The sequence below is a fragment of the Condylura cristata genome, unplaced genomic scaffold (assembly GCF_000260355.1).
Source record: "Condylura cristata isolate star-nosed mole 26May11 unplaced genomic scaffold, ConCri1.0 scaffold00028, whole genome shotgun sequence".
NCBI lineage: Eukaryota > Metazoa > Chordata > Mammalia > Eulipotyphla > Talpidae > Condylura > Condylura cristata.
Genome location: NW_004567129.1, coordinates 12,793,331 through 12,806,792, shown reverse-complemented (window position 1 = coordinate 12,806,792; position 13,462 = coordinate 12,793,331). Strand labels below are relative to the sequence as shown.

General features: G+C 56.6%; 1 protein-coding gene across 1 annotated transcript in view; it reads right to left on the bottom strand.

Moving 5' to 3' along the window:
- LOC101630090 (protein VAC14 homolog) overlaps positions 1–7,914 on the bottom strand; it is a 31,192-nt gene extending 23,278 nt beyond the window's left edge. Inside the window, exon 1 of the mRNA XM_004690196.2 lies at positions 7,788–7,914. Coding sequence (XP_004690253.2) covers positions 7,788–7,882 — 95 coding nt within the window. The 5' untranslated portion in view covers positions 7,883–7,914. The remainder of the gene's footprint in view (positions 1–7,787) is intronic.
- Positions 7,915–13,462: the final 5,548 nt, after the last annotated feature.

The window sequence follows — 13,462 nt, the reverse complement described above, 5'->3', positions numbered from 1 at the left end:
GGAAGCACATAGGGCCTGCAAGAGCAGGAAAGATAGCCGGAGTGAGACCAGGGTAAAAGAGCTTCCTGAGAAATACAGGGCCATTGTCACTGCCGTTTGAGAAGGAGTTTAAAGGCACTTTTAAAACTAAGGGCGCCCGTCTGTCTGTCCTGGCTCACTGGCAGCCCTTCCTGAAGATGGACAGGACCTATAGAAGTCAGTTCTGAACTGCAGCCCTTTGTTAAGAGGCTGTGTTGGGATACTCACTGGCCACTTGCCAATCAACCCAGCTGTCTGACTTACCAAAGTCACACTGTTAGTTTCCTGGAGTCCTGAGGTAAGGAACAGTCACTCTCAGAGAGTGCTGCAGATTACATTTAGAAACCACCTCTCCAGCATCAGGAAGAAATTAATGATGGGGCCTTTCCTGGGCGTGCAACGGGTTAAAGCACAGGACTATGAAACTGTCCGTAGCTACTACAGCACGTGTTAGATCCCCGGCCAGGGAGCTGACCCACGTGGCACAGCAGACCTCTCCTGACTCGCCTCTGCTCCCCTCAGCAGTAATAGGCCTGCCTGTTCTGCTCCCCACTGTCTCTGGTGAAGCCTCTCACCCCCCCCCCGCTCTTCTGGCCTGTACCCTAGTTCTTGTATACATAAATAAACTAATCTTTCAAAAAAAGAAATTAATGATCAAGTTCTCAACCCCTGGCAAGCGATCCTGATGACCAGCCCCAGCCCTACTGGCTTCTGGGTTTGTCACATTGGAAAGATCCAAGCAGGTGCCAGCATCCCTGTGGCAAGTCTACCGCGCCATGTAATAGGTGCCAATGAGCTTGCACCCATATGTTCCTGAGTCCTCACTTCCCCCCCTCGGGGTCTGGACTGAAAGGCTGGCTCCATGGGGTGAAGACTACTTGAGCCCCGTGGCTTCCTCCTGCCAGGTTCACCTGTGCCCTCCAGCCTCCCACGAACCCAGCTCAAAGCCAGGGGAAGCATGATCTGCCACCCCCCTGAAATCCAGGAGGACCATAGGACCCCTGAAAGAGGGGGTACCCTTCCCTCTAAAGCTCCCAGACTGCCAGCACACATTTGGACGAGCTCCCTCTGGCCAGTACTTTCTTTCCAACCCCCACACCCACTGTCGGAACTAATTAATCCCAGCCTGGCTTAGCAAGGCCCGTCACATGTGGTTTCCATTTACCCAGAAAAGACATCACTTCTTGCAGGGATGCCAGTGTGTACGACAGGAGGCTCCGCAAGGGCAGCGTGGGGACCGCCTGGAAGAAGCGAGGCAAGCCACCCCCACCCGACATAGATGGTTCCTTGAGGTTCTGGGACCTGGCAGCTGGCCACGTGAGGAGACAGGGTTTGGGCTCTCTGGGTAGCTTGGCCCTTGGCCTTCCTAAAGCCCCCTTTTCACTTTGGGAGGCTGTTCTGCCCAGGCAGGCTTGCCTGGCATGTCAGAACGTGCCTCTCTGCATCCACCTTCCCTCGGCCTTGTCTCCAGTTAGGAAATGAGCACCAAAAGTGGGTTGTACAAAACTAAGATGCTGCCACAAACTTCGGTCCCATCCTACAACTGCAAAAAAGCCCCCTTTCCTTACTCTCCCATGGGGAAAGAGGATGACTGTGGAAAGTTCCAGAAGATTCACACAAGGAGCTGGGCAACTTACCTAAAGCTGGCAAGAAGAGAAGCTTCTTCGAAGAGGGAAATAAGAAAATTCCTTGGAAGAACTTCTTACTGACAAGCCTCGCTCAATGTACTGTCTCCTTCCTCTCAGCTGGGGCCCGATCAATATGGCTACAAACTAATAAAAGATCAAACCCCACCTGCATTCTGGGTAGATGGGTCAGGGCCTCTTCTAACAGACAGACTTGGGTTGCTGCATATTTGTCAAGGCAATTTATTTTTATTCTGAGCAAATGAATGCAACCCATTAAGGGGGCCAGAGGAAGAGAACCCTGGAAAGGGACCTCTTGAAGCTCTCTCCTGAAAGCTGGGGGGGGGGGGGGGGGGGGGGGGTGGGGGGCTGGAGACAAAGGGGGGCAGCCTGAGGCAAAGCATGCCTTTCTTTTCTTTTCTTTTCTTTTCTTTTTTTAAGATTTATTTATTTATGCTTACAAGGACTGGGGTATAGGTCAGAGGTGTGGGGGATGAGAGGATTCACCAGAGGCAGTGAGGAGCAGAAAAGGCAGACTGACTAAAATACACTGCTGAGGGAAGCAGTGGACAAGACAGGCAAGGTCTGCCGCGCCCTGTGGGTCAGTTCGCTGGCCAAGGAACCCGAGCTGCAGTGGCTGCGGTAGCTTCATAGTGCTGCGCTTTAACCTGTTGTGCCACCAGGGAGGGCCCCAAAGCACGCTTTTCTATAAAGCCATTTGAAGCAGGGATCTGGGCCTGGCTACTTTATTCCCATTCATCTTTCATTAGCATCAGCACAAAGGGTTTTGGGGGGCCTGGCCAATTCCTCCCTGACCCCAAGAAGGTAAGGTGACTTACAAAGACAGGCAGGGTATCTCCCAAGGCCCAGAAGACCTGGAGGAAGCAGGGTGAGGAGGGGAGCAGGGGTGGAGAGGGCTTGGACGGTGTGAGCTGGCCCTGTCTCCCAGGCAGAACGTACAAGGACAGCAAAGTGGAATTTCCCAATTACGGCATGAAAGAGAGACTCTTCGTGCGAGGCCCTCCCCCACAGCCCCTGCAATTAAAAACAAGTCCAGTTTCTAGAGGCTTCCCAGGCCGGGCTCCCCGGCCCCACCACCCACCCCAGCAGCCAATCACTTCCTCACTCCACTGCCACCCCCCAACTGGGGCCCTTATGCAAACTGGGGACACTGGGGGAGGGGAGAGCAGCATTAGTCAGGGCACATACGGGCATCTACTTGATGGAAGAGGCAAACACGCCTGACTCGGGGTGAGAGGAGGACAGAATGAACCAGAAGCCTTATCGCCGGGCTTCTCTGGGTAGGGGCTGCATGGAAGGAGCCTCAGGACTCCTTCCTCTTCCCCCTGTCAGACTCCAGCCCACTCTCTTCACATGTCCCCCCCATCTCAGGGGCGCCCCTTCCCCTGGGAGGGTGCATGGGGGGCCTCATCTACAGTCAGCTCGGCTGGCTGGGGTAGGCTGACTAAAGAGAAGCCTTCTTCTCTGTCAGGCCCTCTCTGGGAGGCAGCCGGGAGGAAGACAAGGGGGAGGCACAGCTGATGGAGCCAGAGGGCCATCTTGGCCGGCCAAGTGGAGCGTGCTCAGGGCTGCTTACTTCCCAGCACAGAAGCAGGCCTTGTAAAGATCACAGCTGTTGGATTACACTGGAGTTCATATCACAGTTTATCAAAGAGGCTGGGCTTGCTCCCTCCTCTCCCTTTCTACGGAGTATAAGTGAAACGGTTCATGGGCAAACAAGCCCTGCGCTTGTTCTGCCTGCTTTGGCAGGAGGATGGGAAGATGCCGGGGAGGGAAATGTACACGAACACCTACTTGGGGTAGAGTTGTTTTAATGGACCAGGGCAGGGCTGCGGGTGGGTGCCCTGGGTGCTGGGAGGCAGCCTGGTGCCCCAGAGTGAGTGCTTGCAGGCACAGGAACGTCACTTACTTTGTCTTCTCCCTGCATTCCCCCCTCCCCACAGACCACCATGGGAGGCTAAGGCCTCATCATGAGGCAGAACAGCTCCCCTTTATCAAGCTGTGCTGAGAGCCCTAACACACGGAAGAGCTTATGTAACCTCTCTGCAAAACGACAAGGCAGGCACTATTATCGTCTTATAGCCAGAGCAAAATGAGCTTGGACACAGGCCATCAAATTAAAAACAGGACTTGAACCCAAGTCTGTGATTCCAGAAGCTCCACTCTTATCTGGCTTTGGAGTGCCTGGGGAGATCCATCCTGACAGTCCTAGGGAGGGGGAAAGGAGGTAGGTCAGATGGGGGAGTCTTGGAACAGCCCCCCTGCAGCAATCCTACACCCTAACCCCCTCTTCCCTATGGACTGGGTGGGCTTCAACTCCTGCAGCCCAGAAAAGGGCCCAGATCCGGGGCAGGTCTCAGTGAGTTTGGCTGAGATGAGGTTTCGGAGCCACTGGGTCTCTCCAACCTCCACAAGAGTCTAAACACTTCCATCTACCAGATAACAAGGCCACATGGACACCGACCGGCTGGCCAACCCACCCAGGGCCTGGCTGGGCTTGGGGAGCCCCACTCCCACTCCCCCATGGAGGGGCGGCCTGGGAAAGCCATGTATGGCAGAGGAAACGCTCCGAGTCCTGAGGGAAATCATGCCTCTTCCTCCACGCTGAGCCCCCCTGCCAGATGTCTGTCTTCCAGAACTCCGGATGCCTTTGTCTTCTACAGACAGCAGCGCCTGAGCAGTCTGAGCTAAACACACGAACTGCAGAAATAACAGCTTTTAACTGGTTCGCCGGAACAATCTCTTTCCTTTCTTTCTCAAAGCTCAATCTTGGGGGTTGAGAGGAACAACTTACAGTGTGCTCACCACCTGAATGAGAGGATGAAGGAATCACTTACTGTGTTTCTTATCAGGCCAGTGACTGCACCTTGGTCGCCTGCCTGTACCATTACCATGCCCCTCTTTAAAGTTGTCAGCAGAAAATCAGAAAATAAATCAAAAGCAGGTGGGCAGGTGGGCAAGCTGGAGTCCTCGTCCCCAGCAAGCTGCCTGACCACATGACCCTTGAGAGAACCCGTCTTCAGGCCACCTCTGCATCTCATACAGTGCTGGCTGCTCTGGGAGCCCAGTGGCCTGGACCATGACCTGAGTTGTGGCGGGGCAGGCTGGCTGAGCAGGCAGCAGGTGCACAGAGCCAGCAAGACCAGGAGAGCTGGGCCAGGTGGCTGTCTGCTCTAACATATAATGACAGGTACCAGAAGCTGCTTCTGGGATAGGCCAGACAATGAAGCCCAGGACTAGCAGAGACAGTGTGAGGGGCCCAGACACAAGGTTCCTCCATCACAACCTACTGGTGCAAGTACCCAGGATGAGAAGATCTCTGTTCCAGGAGGAATGAAACTGGAGGCCAGGTTGTATGCCCACTGGGCCTTGATGGGGAGCCCAGGTGTGTGAGCCCCTGCGAAGCAGCTATTGTCAATTCAGAAATGCAGAAAAAAGGACTCATGGGCCCAGGACTCATGGGCTGCTAAGGAATGGGGCCTCAGGTGTGCTTGGGGCCTCGAGGCCGCTGGCTCAGCACTTTCCCCCATGAAGGGGAATACGGTGGCTACACCATTAGCAGAGGGCAGGGGTCTGAAGCTCAGTTCTAACCAAGTTGGGTGGGCACATGGCTTCCTCCCATTTCCCTTCTGCAAAATGAGGAGTCCCATGAGAACAGGCTGCCCAGAGACACTGCAGAGGCGGAGAGCCTCAGTGCCCCAGGGGCTATACATGGGAACATGGCAGGCAAGGGACCTTGGCTTTATGGACTCTCAGGGCCCTGTGGGTGGGGAGAAGATTGGAGCTTGGGGCATCCACACCTCTGCTCGGCGCTGCCCCGGGATGCTGCTTCTTCCCTTGAGCTACTGTGCAACATGCCTGACAAGGCAAGGGAGGCTAATGAGGCTAGAAAACCCCACATGAGCCCATCCTCCAGAGAGAAAGGCAGGTACATGTCCTTTTCCAAAGGCCTCTCTTTCCACTGATTTCTCGGCAAGGAGGCTCTTCAAAAGAGCTGACACTTTGCAATTTAGAAAACCATATAAAGTTAACCGTCACTCATGGTCCTGGAGGGTGGGAGAGAGCTCACCCTACACTGAACCTCCACTTCAATCCCCAGAGCACTGTCCAACTTGATGTGAAGGAAAAACTGTGCAGGTCTTCTTGGCAAATGAGGGTGAAAATCCCTGTCTGTCCCCTGGAACCTGCCATTTTTGCTCCCTAGGAGATACTGGCGAGACGCTTCTGATATCCCAACTGGGTGGATGAGACACTCCTGACATCTAGCACAGAGGGGCCAGTGATGCTGCCCAAGACCCTGCTTGGCACAGGACAAGCAGCCCACAGAAAATGACCCCGCCCCAAGGCAGAGAGTGCTGAGGTTGAGCAGCCTGTTCAGAAAACCCACAGGATGGCCATGCCCTTGGGTACCACAGAAGCCCTTCTTTCCCAAGAGCAAGAATGTTGTGCTCCTGATGTTCATTCATCTCTCTGTCCCTCCCTGTAACTTAGGCTGTCCTCAGGGTACCCTCAAAATCATCCTCAGGCCTCAGAGGAAGGTCCTGTGGCTCTTCCTCTCCCTCAGAGAAATCTGGGTGAAGGTGGGGGGTCAGTCCCTTTCCCACAGTGCACCTCATGGCTAAATAGGCTCCTAGGAGACCCCAAGGCCTCATCCCCTCACTGCCAACCCCACTTCCCTTCCTTCCTTCCACCAAGCAGGTCCTTTTCAGCCTTCTTCCCTGGTTTCTCCTTCTTCACCCACATGGGAGCTCCTTGTAAAACAGGCTCTTCTTACCGCATTCTAACTGCCTAAGAATGAAGCAGCTCAGGGCAGAAATCTCTAGAGTGTACTTGTGTGGTTAGTGTTCAGTAAAATCTGTTGAACAAACCAATGGATGAACGAGCAAATAAGCAAGGGAAGGGAGAGGGGGAGGGCGAAAAGAAGGAGAGAGGAAGTGAGGAAGGACTGAATGTGGGTGCTGACAATTCTAGATTAGTGTCTCAGGCCTGGGGCCTTCTATTGAGATGCAGCATGGAACTGCTTCTACATCTCTCCTTTGGTGTTCTCCATGCAATTAAACCAGGCTGGGCCCCTCCTCCCTCCTGCTGTTTCCGGGGCTCCCCTCTCAGGGACTATCCCACCACCCACCCAGCTGCTCACAGGACTCCCTCACCCTCGCCCTTCATGCACTCAGTCACTAATCAGTTCTACTTCCTTCCAACTCTGGAATCCTGCTGCTTCTCCCAGCCCCCACCGGCCCTCACAGGGACAGCAGCCTCCCAAGCAGTCCCCCTTGTCCACCCACTGTCCCCACGGCACAGCAATCTTTACAGGCAGGATCAGGCCACACCACCCCCCTGCACAGGCCGGCCCCTCGCCCACCCTCTGGTTTCTATCAAAGTGAACGCTCCCTGCTTGTTCCTGCCTTGAAGCTCAGCAAGGCTGAGCCCTCTGCCCGGATTCCTCCCTCACCCCCAGGCCCCTCAGGATGGCCTGGGACCTCCTGGGACCAGATGGGTGCAGAAGCTCTCCAGCACCCTGGGCGGCCCCGCCTTCATCCCCACGCCCAAGCCCCCTCTCATCTCACACAGACCAGGGCTGGGCCAGGGGCCAGGGGCAGCTGAGACCCCTGAGGAAAACGCCACTGCCTGGCTTTGCCGGGGAACCTGGAGAGGCCCGGGCCCCACCGAGATTTCCGTGACCCGCCGGTCACACTCTGCACAGGGGTAACAGGCAACTGGTGGTGACAGTTTTAGAAGCCCTGAGAGCCTGGGGCTGGTGCCCAGGGCGGGCTGACATGACTCTGCGGGAGCCACAGCTGCCACTGACGTGACCAAACCCCAAGCCGGTGGCTGGCCCCTCGCACAGCCCGGGGCCCGGCCCACCCAGGCCAGCCGCCTTCCTCCCACGACGCCGTCACGGGGTGCTGACAGGACAGCTGACCTCGCGGGAAACAGAGCCTCACAGCTGAGAGGCAAATTCCTTTGTTGGGAAGATGGCTGGCGAAGCTCCTCTGCCCTGGCTGGCAGCGCCAGCTACAGCAGAGAGGCCAGGATGCCCAGCTTCTCCTAAGAGCACAAGCGAAGGCAGAGGGAAGAGCGAGGGGCTGGAGCGGGCCGGGGGCCGGCAGGCTGCGGGCTGACCTGATGATGAAGGCGCCTCTGGCCTCCAGCAGCTTCCGTTCACTGCTGAACCGCTTGAGCAGGTTGATCATGAACTTGTAGAAGTAGGAGTTCATGGTGGGAGTGGAAGGAGAGCACTCTAAGCCTTTGGTACCTGTGGAGGAAGCACAGGGACCTGACGTCACCAGGTGTCCTCGCCCTGAGAATACAAACCTGTCAAAGGGGGGCAGGTGAGGGAGACTCTTCCCTGAGGGGAGGGTCCCCGCAGGGAGCAAGCACCCTGCAGGTGGGAACAAGCTCACCCGCTGCTCCCTGCAGACCCCTCTGCCCCGCCACCGCCCAGGACCAGCGCAAGGAGTCCCGGCCGGAGCTGTGAGTGCACACACACCGTGACACCCCAGGACATGAAACACACCTGGTCTTTATTTCGGTCTGTTAAGGGGAAAGACGCAAGACCCAGCCCAGCGGCCTTCAAGGCAGGTTCCTCCCTGCGAATGAGGACCGGGAGGAAGCGGGGACAGGCCCATGGAGGAGACGGCTCACACTGACAAATGTGGCCTTGTGGCCGTGTGTCGGCGTCACCCGATGCTTAGAAAGCAGACATTCTCCTCCTCTTCAGGCAGAGATGCTCCTTCAGAGCCGCCTCTGCGCACTGGAAGCCCTGAGCTGGCTGCAGAACCAGAGGCGCCTTCGGGTCTCCCTGTGGCATGTGTCCCCGCCAAGGGCCTACACAGCCCCTTGCCCTGCTGGCGACGTGTGCCCACCTCGGTGGTCTCCCCACATGCCCCCAATACACGCTGATCAAGCACGGCTGGAAAGGGGTGTCAGGGACGCTAGGGGTCCTCGCCCCTCTGCCTGAGTCATTAACAGGATTTTTTTGAGAACACCAGCTGAACTGAGATATAATTCACATGTCGTGTTCACTCTTAAAGCAAACAATTCATGGGTTTTCAGTGTATTCACAAAGTCATTCATCAGTCACTGCTAACTCCAGGGCATTGTCATCACCCCCAAAAGACCCCACACCCACTGCCACTCCCCTTCCCCTCCCCCAACCCCTCCAACCAGCACGCCACGGTCTCTACGGATCTGCTTATTCTGGACACGCCGTAGGTGGACTCGCACGACGTGTGGCTTTCACGAGGCGTGGCGCTTTCGGGGGCCACCACGCGGCGGTGTCCATCTGCCCTTTGTTCATGTTTATGTCCGAATAACTTTCCACAGCCTGCAGGTACCACATTCGACCCTTCCATCGGCTGGCGCTCATCTGGTCCTTCCAGGTTGGGGAACATCCGCAGGTGCTTTGTGTGCTCACAGGGTCACTTACCCGGTGGCTTCCCAGGAGTGCCCAGGACATAACGCAACCCGGTGTCTCTCTTGGGAGGAGCCCCCCGCCACTCCCACAGAGCCGCACACTCCTACCCGCCGTCTAGGGGCTTCTGGTTTCCCCACAGCCCCCACACTGACGACCTGACTTCCCGTGACGGCCCCTGTGGGTGGGCGGCGGGCGTGAGCCCGTCCCTGCCGAGGGGCACCCAGCACCTTCCGCGCCCAGTGGCTATTGGTGAACCTGCTTCCGAGAGACGCCCCTCCAAACCCTCGGACGTTTTTAAATTGGGTTCTTGGTCTTTTCATTGCTGAGTTGCAAGGGTTCTTGGGGACGAGTCTTATCAGACATCTGATTTGCAAAATATTCCCTGTTCTATGTGACGCCTTTTCCCTTTCTTGATGGGGTCCTGGGAAGCACAAAATTTTGAATTTCGATGACGTTCAATTTCTCTGTTCTTTCTTGCGTTGCTTGTGCTCAAGGTCACAGAGGTTCACTAGCATGCTTTCTTCCGAGGGTTTCCGTTTGAGCCCACATTTAGGTCCTTCCTCCCGGTCAGTGCTATCTAGGTGAACCGAGCTACCAGGCGTGAGGAAGGAGTGGGAATTCTGAGGGTAACACAGTATCTGGCCACGTGTGGGGGCGTTACTTACTTTTTATACTCAAACACTTTCCATCTTAATTGAAAAGTAACTGACGGGGATGTGTAAGTTTAAGGTGCCCCACACATTTCACACACACACACACTCCGTGAAATGGTTACCGCGGCGCCTGCCACCTCCCTCCAGCACCCCACAGAATTACCATGGCCGCTGAGGTTGAGGACATGAGAGATGCACCCTCGCAGCCACTCAGTGCACAACGCGTCCGAGGAGCGGCAGCCGACGCTGAGCTCGGCGGGCCTCGCTCACCCTGCAGGGGCAAGTCCGGGCTGTCCAGAGGCGCCTGCGCACAGGACTCCTGGAGCTCCGAGGGCTGCGGCGTGCGCCGGCGTCTCGATGTCCTGGGCGCGTGTGGCCCCTTCACACACAGCAACAACTGTCCCTCGGGTACCGCCGCTGTGCTCACCACACCGAGAAGGCCCAGGACCACGCCAGGGCAGAGCGGCGGGAGGTGGAGTCTGAACGTGGCGCCCAAAGCCGCGCGTCATCAGAAGGACCCGGAGCGCAGCCTGAGCTGCCTGGCCAACGTCAGAGGCTCCTTCCGGCCCGACCTAGTTAAAAGCTACATGTGCAGGCAGGCTCCTCGGGGCCTGACATTCTGTTTGGTGCAGGAACATCCATTTACACAATAAATCCTCATCCCAGGCGGGCCCCGCCACCATTTTGTGAACACGTGACCCATAGAAGAGACAGGATTTGGGCACTCAACTCCACAGGTCCCACACAGCCTAGACTCTGGACACCCCACGCTGCCCGACCCCAACAGTCCTCTACAGCTCCCAACTCCCTTGAGGAAGGGGAGCTGGGCTTGGGCACTGATCTCTATGTCTGGTCAGCTGGCTGACACACCAGGAGCCCACCTTGAGTCAGCTAGCTGACAGCCTGAGGCAGTTCAGAGCCCACATTCTCAGCCCTTCTGCCATGCTGTCCACCTCTTGGGCACTGGTGACTCCACACTCCTAGGCAGGAAGCAGAAGAGGGCATCAGGATTGAAGTTCAGGCCAGCCAAGACTGAAGATACCAAGACAATGACCCTTTGGGAGGGGAGTGGGGGTACTGGGGAGAGGAGATGGGGGACAGCAAGAAAGCACCTGGCCACCACACTCTGGGACCTCCGAGAGGGACACAACAGAGGCATCTGGGGCCCATGTTTGCCGGCCAGCTCCCCGCTGGCATGATGACTTCCTCTCCACACCAAAGAGTGGGATGTCCAGGTGGGGGTGGGGTCTCTGGAAACCAGACAGGCAAGGGGAGATCAGTTCCCAGAAGTATCAGCCCAAAGCACAAAAGAAGGCGCTCCCGGAGCACTACCAGCTAGCCTTACAGAGGAGGGACTGCTGACCAGGGTCAGGCATCAAGGCTTCCTCCCAGAACTTCTTTTTTGCTGAACTCAGACTTCCCTGACATCTTCACATGGTCCTGATGGGGAAGTGGCTGGGACCCAGAAAAGGTCTTTTCCTGTTGTTTCTCCCAGCTGTGAATCACCCTATCAGGATTCCTTACTGGGTGCCACACCTTCAAACTACTGTCCTTTCCCCGAGGACCTCCTAGATAGCTCCCAGGGACAGGGCAAGGGGTGAGTCCTGAGTGAGAAGCCAGGTTCAAGGGCAGGCCCCACTGAACTTCTGACTGTTTGTAGTGCGTTGCGTTGGGTCTCTGCCCAGAACAGCCTGGCCTGTGAGGTCCTGAGTGACTCTGGAATGGCAAACAGTCTCTGCTCCCTGGCCCACAGGGGCTGTTTGCAGAATCAAGTGTCACATTCTTACAGATCGAGTTACCCAGGCCCAGCTGGGGCTGATCTCTGAGGAGGTGGCTGCAGATACAGCTGCTGAGGCGGCCTGCTGCCTGCTGCAGGCCTCCTGCCTGTCCCGCACCAAGGATACGAATTGGACGCTCACCCACACACAGGAGGTGTGTGTCTACCAGCCCAGCCACATGCAGCCTTCTCCGGGCCCTCTTTTCTCATGCCCTCTCTCTACCAACGGTCCTGTTCCCTTCTTGATTCTCCACGGGTACCCCTGTCCCACCCCACTTCCAAGTCTAGGGCCAGTTAGCCTCTAAAGTCCTCCAAAGGACAAAGACACCAAATCAGAGAATGACCATAAAAATCCTCCCCACTGAGGTCATTGTCTTTATTCCTGAGGGGCTGGGTGCCATGAACACCAGGTTGATGTGTTCTGGTCTCAAAGGGGTAGCGGAAGTTTAAAAGCCTGGCCTGGTAGTCCGTCAGACATGGGCTCAGGCACAACTTCACTCTACCACTTATTTTTCTTTTTAAAGATTTATTTATTTGTGCATACAGAACTGGGATACAGGCCAGAGGCTCAGGGGCAGCGAGAGGCTTCACCAGAGACAGAGCGGGGAGCAGAACAGGCAGATCGACGAAGTACACTGCTGAGGGGAGCAGCGGGCGGGTCAGGAGAGGTCTGCCGTGCCATGTGGATCTCCTCTGGGGCAGGCGGGGATCGAACTCATGCGGAAGTGGCTTTAGATTCTCAGTGCTGTGCTTTAACCCTCTGTGCCACCGGGGAGGGCCCACTGTACCACTTATTGACTGTGAAACTTTGGACGAGTCTCTTGGGCTCTCTCAGCCTCAGTTCCCTCACTTGTATAGTGGGGCAGTAAGGACCCTTATTACATGAGATAAACCATGTAACGTATAGGCCCAAGAGAGGAGGTTGGGGGCCCTCCCTGGTGGCACAACAGATTAAAGTGCAGCACTACGAAGCTAGCTGCGGCCTCTTCAGCTTGAGTTCGATCCCTGGCCAGGGAACTGACACGGCAGACTTCTCCTGTCTTGCCCACCACTCCCCTCAACAGTGTACTTTGTCAATCTGCCTATTCTGTTCCCTTCTGGTGAATCCTCTCATACCCCTTGCATACCCCTGGTCCGTACCCCAGTTCTGCAGGCAAAAATAAATACATCTTAAAAAAAAAAGAGTAGAGGTTGGATACAGGTACAGCCCCACAATCTCCCTTGCCCTGCAACCCTCTGTCACTGTGAGCACAGTCCTGTGTCTTTGGGGTGTATTTCCACAGCCAAGCCCCCGGCTGGAGGCTCAGGGCATGTCTACAAGTGGTGGTTGTAGCGACCGCTCCTCTGTACCGTCAGGGTTGAGTGTAATACAACCAGGACTTAACGACGAAAGCCACACCAGTCACCGGCACAGAGGCCCTTGCAGAGGAGCTGCAGGCAGGGGTCCTGCCCAGGCTCAGAGACAGGACCCAGGCAGCAGGTAGCGGGAGTGGGCAGGGTCCAGTCCCAGCCCGGACAGCCACCCCCTGCCGGGCACAGGCTCCAGCCTGGGCCCCTGAGAGCTCCTGGCATTGCTGGGACCCGCCCATTCCTGGGTCTAGGAGAACAGGTCCCAGGCCCACCTCCCGAGGCCTCTGGGGCAGCCTCCGGGCAGGAAGGCTTCGGCTCCCACCCTGAACCTCTCTGCTGCCCAGCCCAGAGCCTGTTGGGCCGTGTCTATATTTGGTAACCCTTGGAGGCTTTGCCTCATCCACAGGCATTTGGCATCGGAGATGGAAAATTTCACTTGTCAGGTCGCCATGGAAACCAGCAGAGCCACTGAGAAGATTTACGCTGAATGGGGCGCCCGGCTCGCATCAGATGCCCTGTGTCTAGAATTCCCCCCCAGGCAGTCGGAGCCACTCGGGGTCCTGGCACCGTGCATGGGCCTTTCCCTCAGATGGAAGCAGGC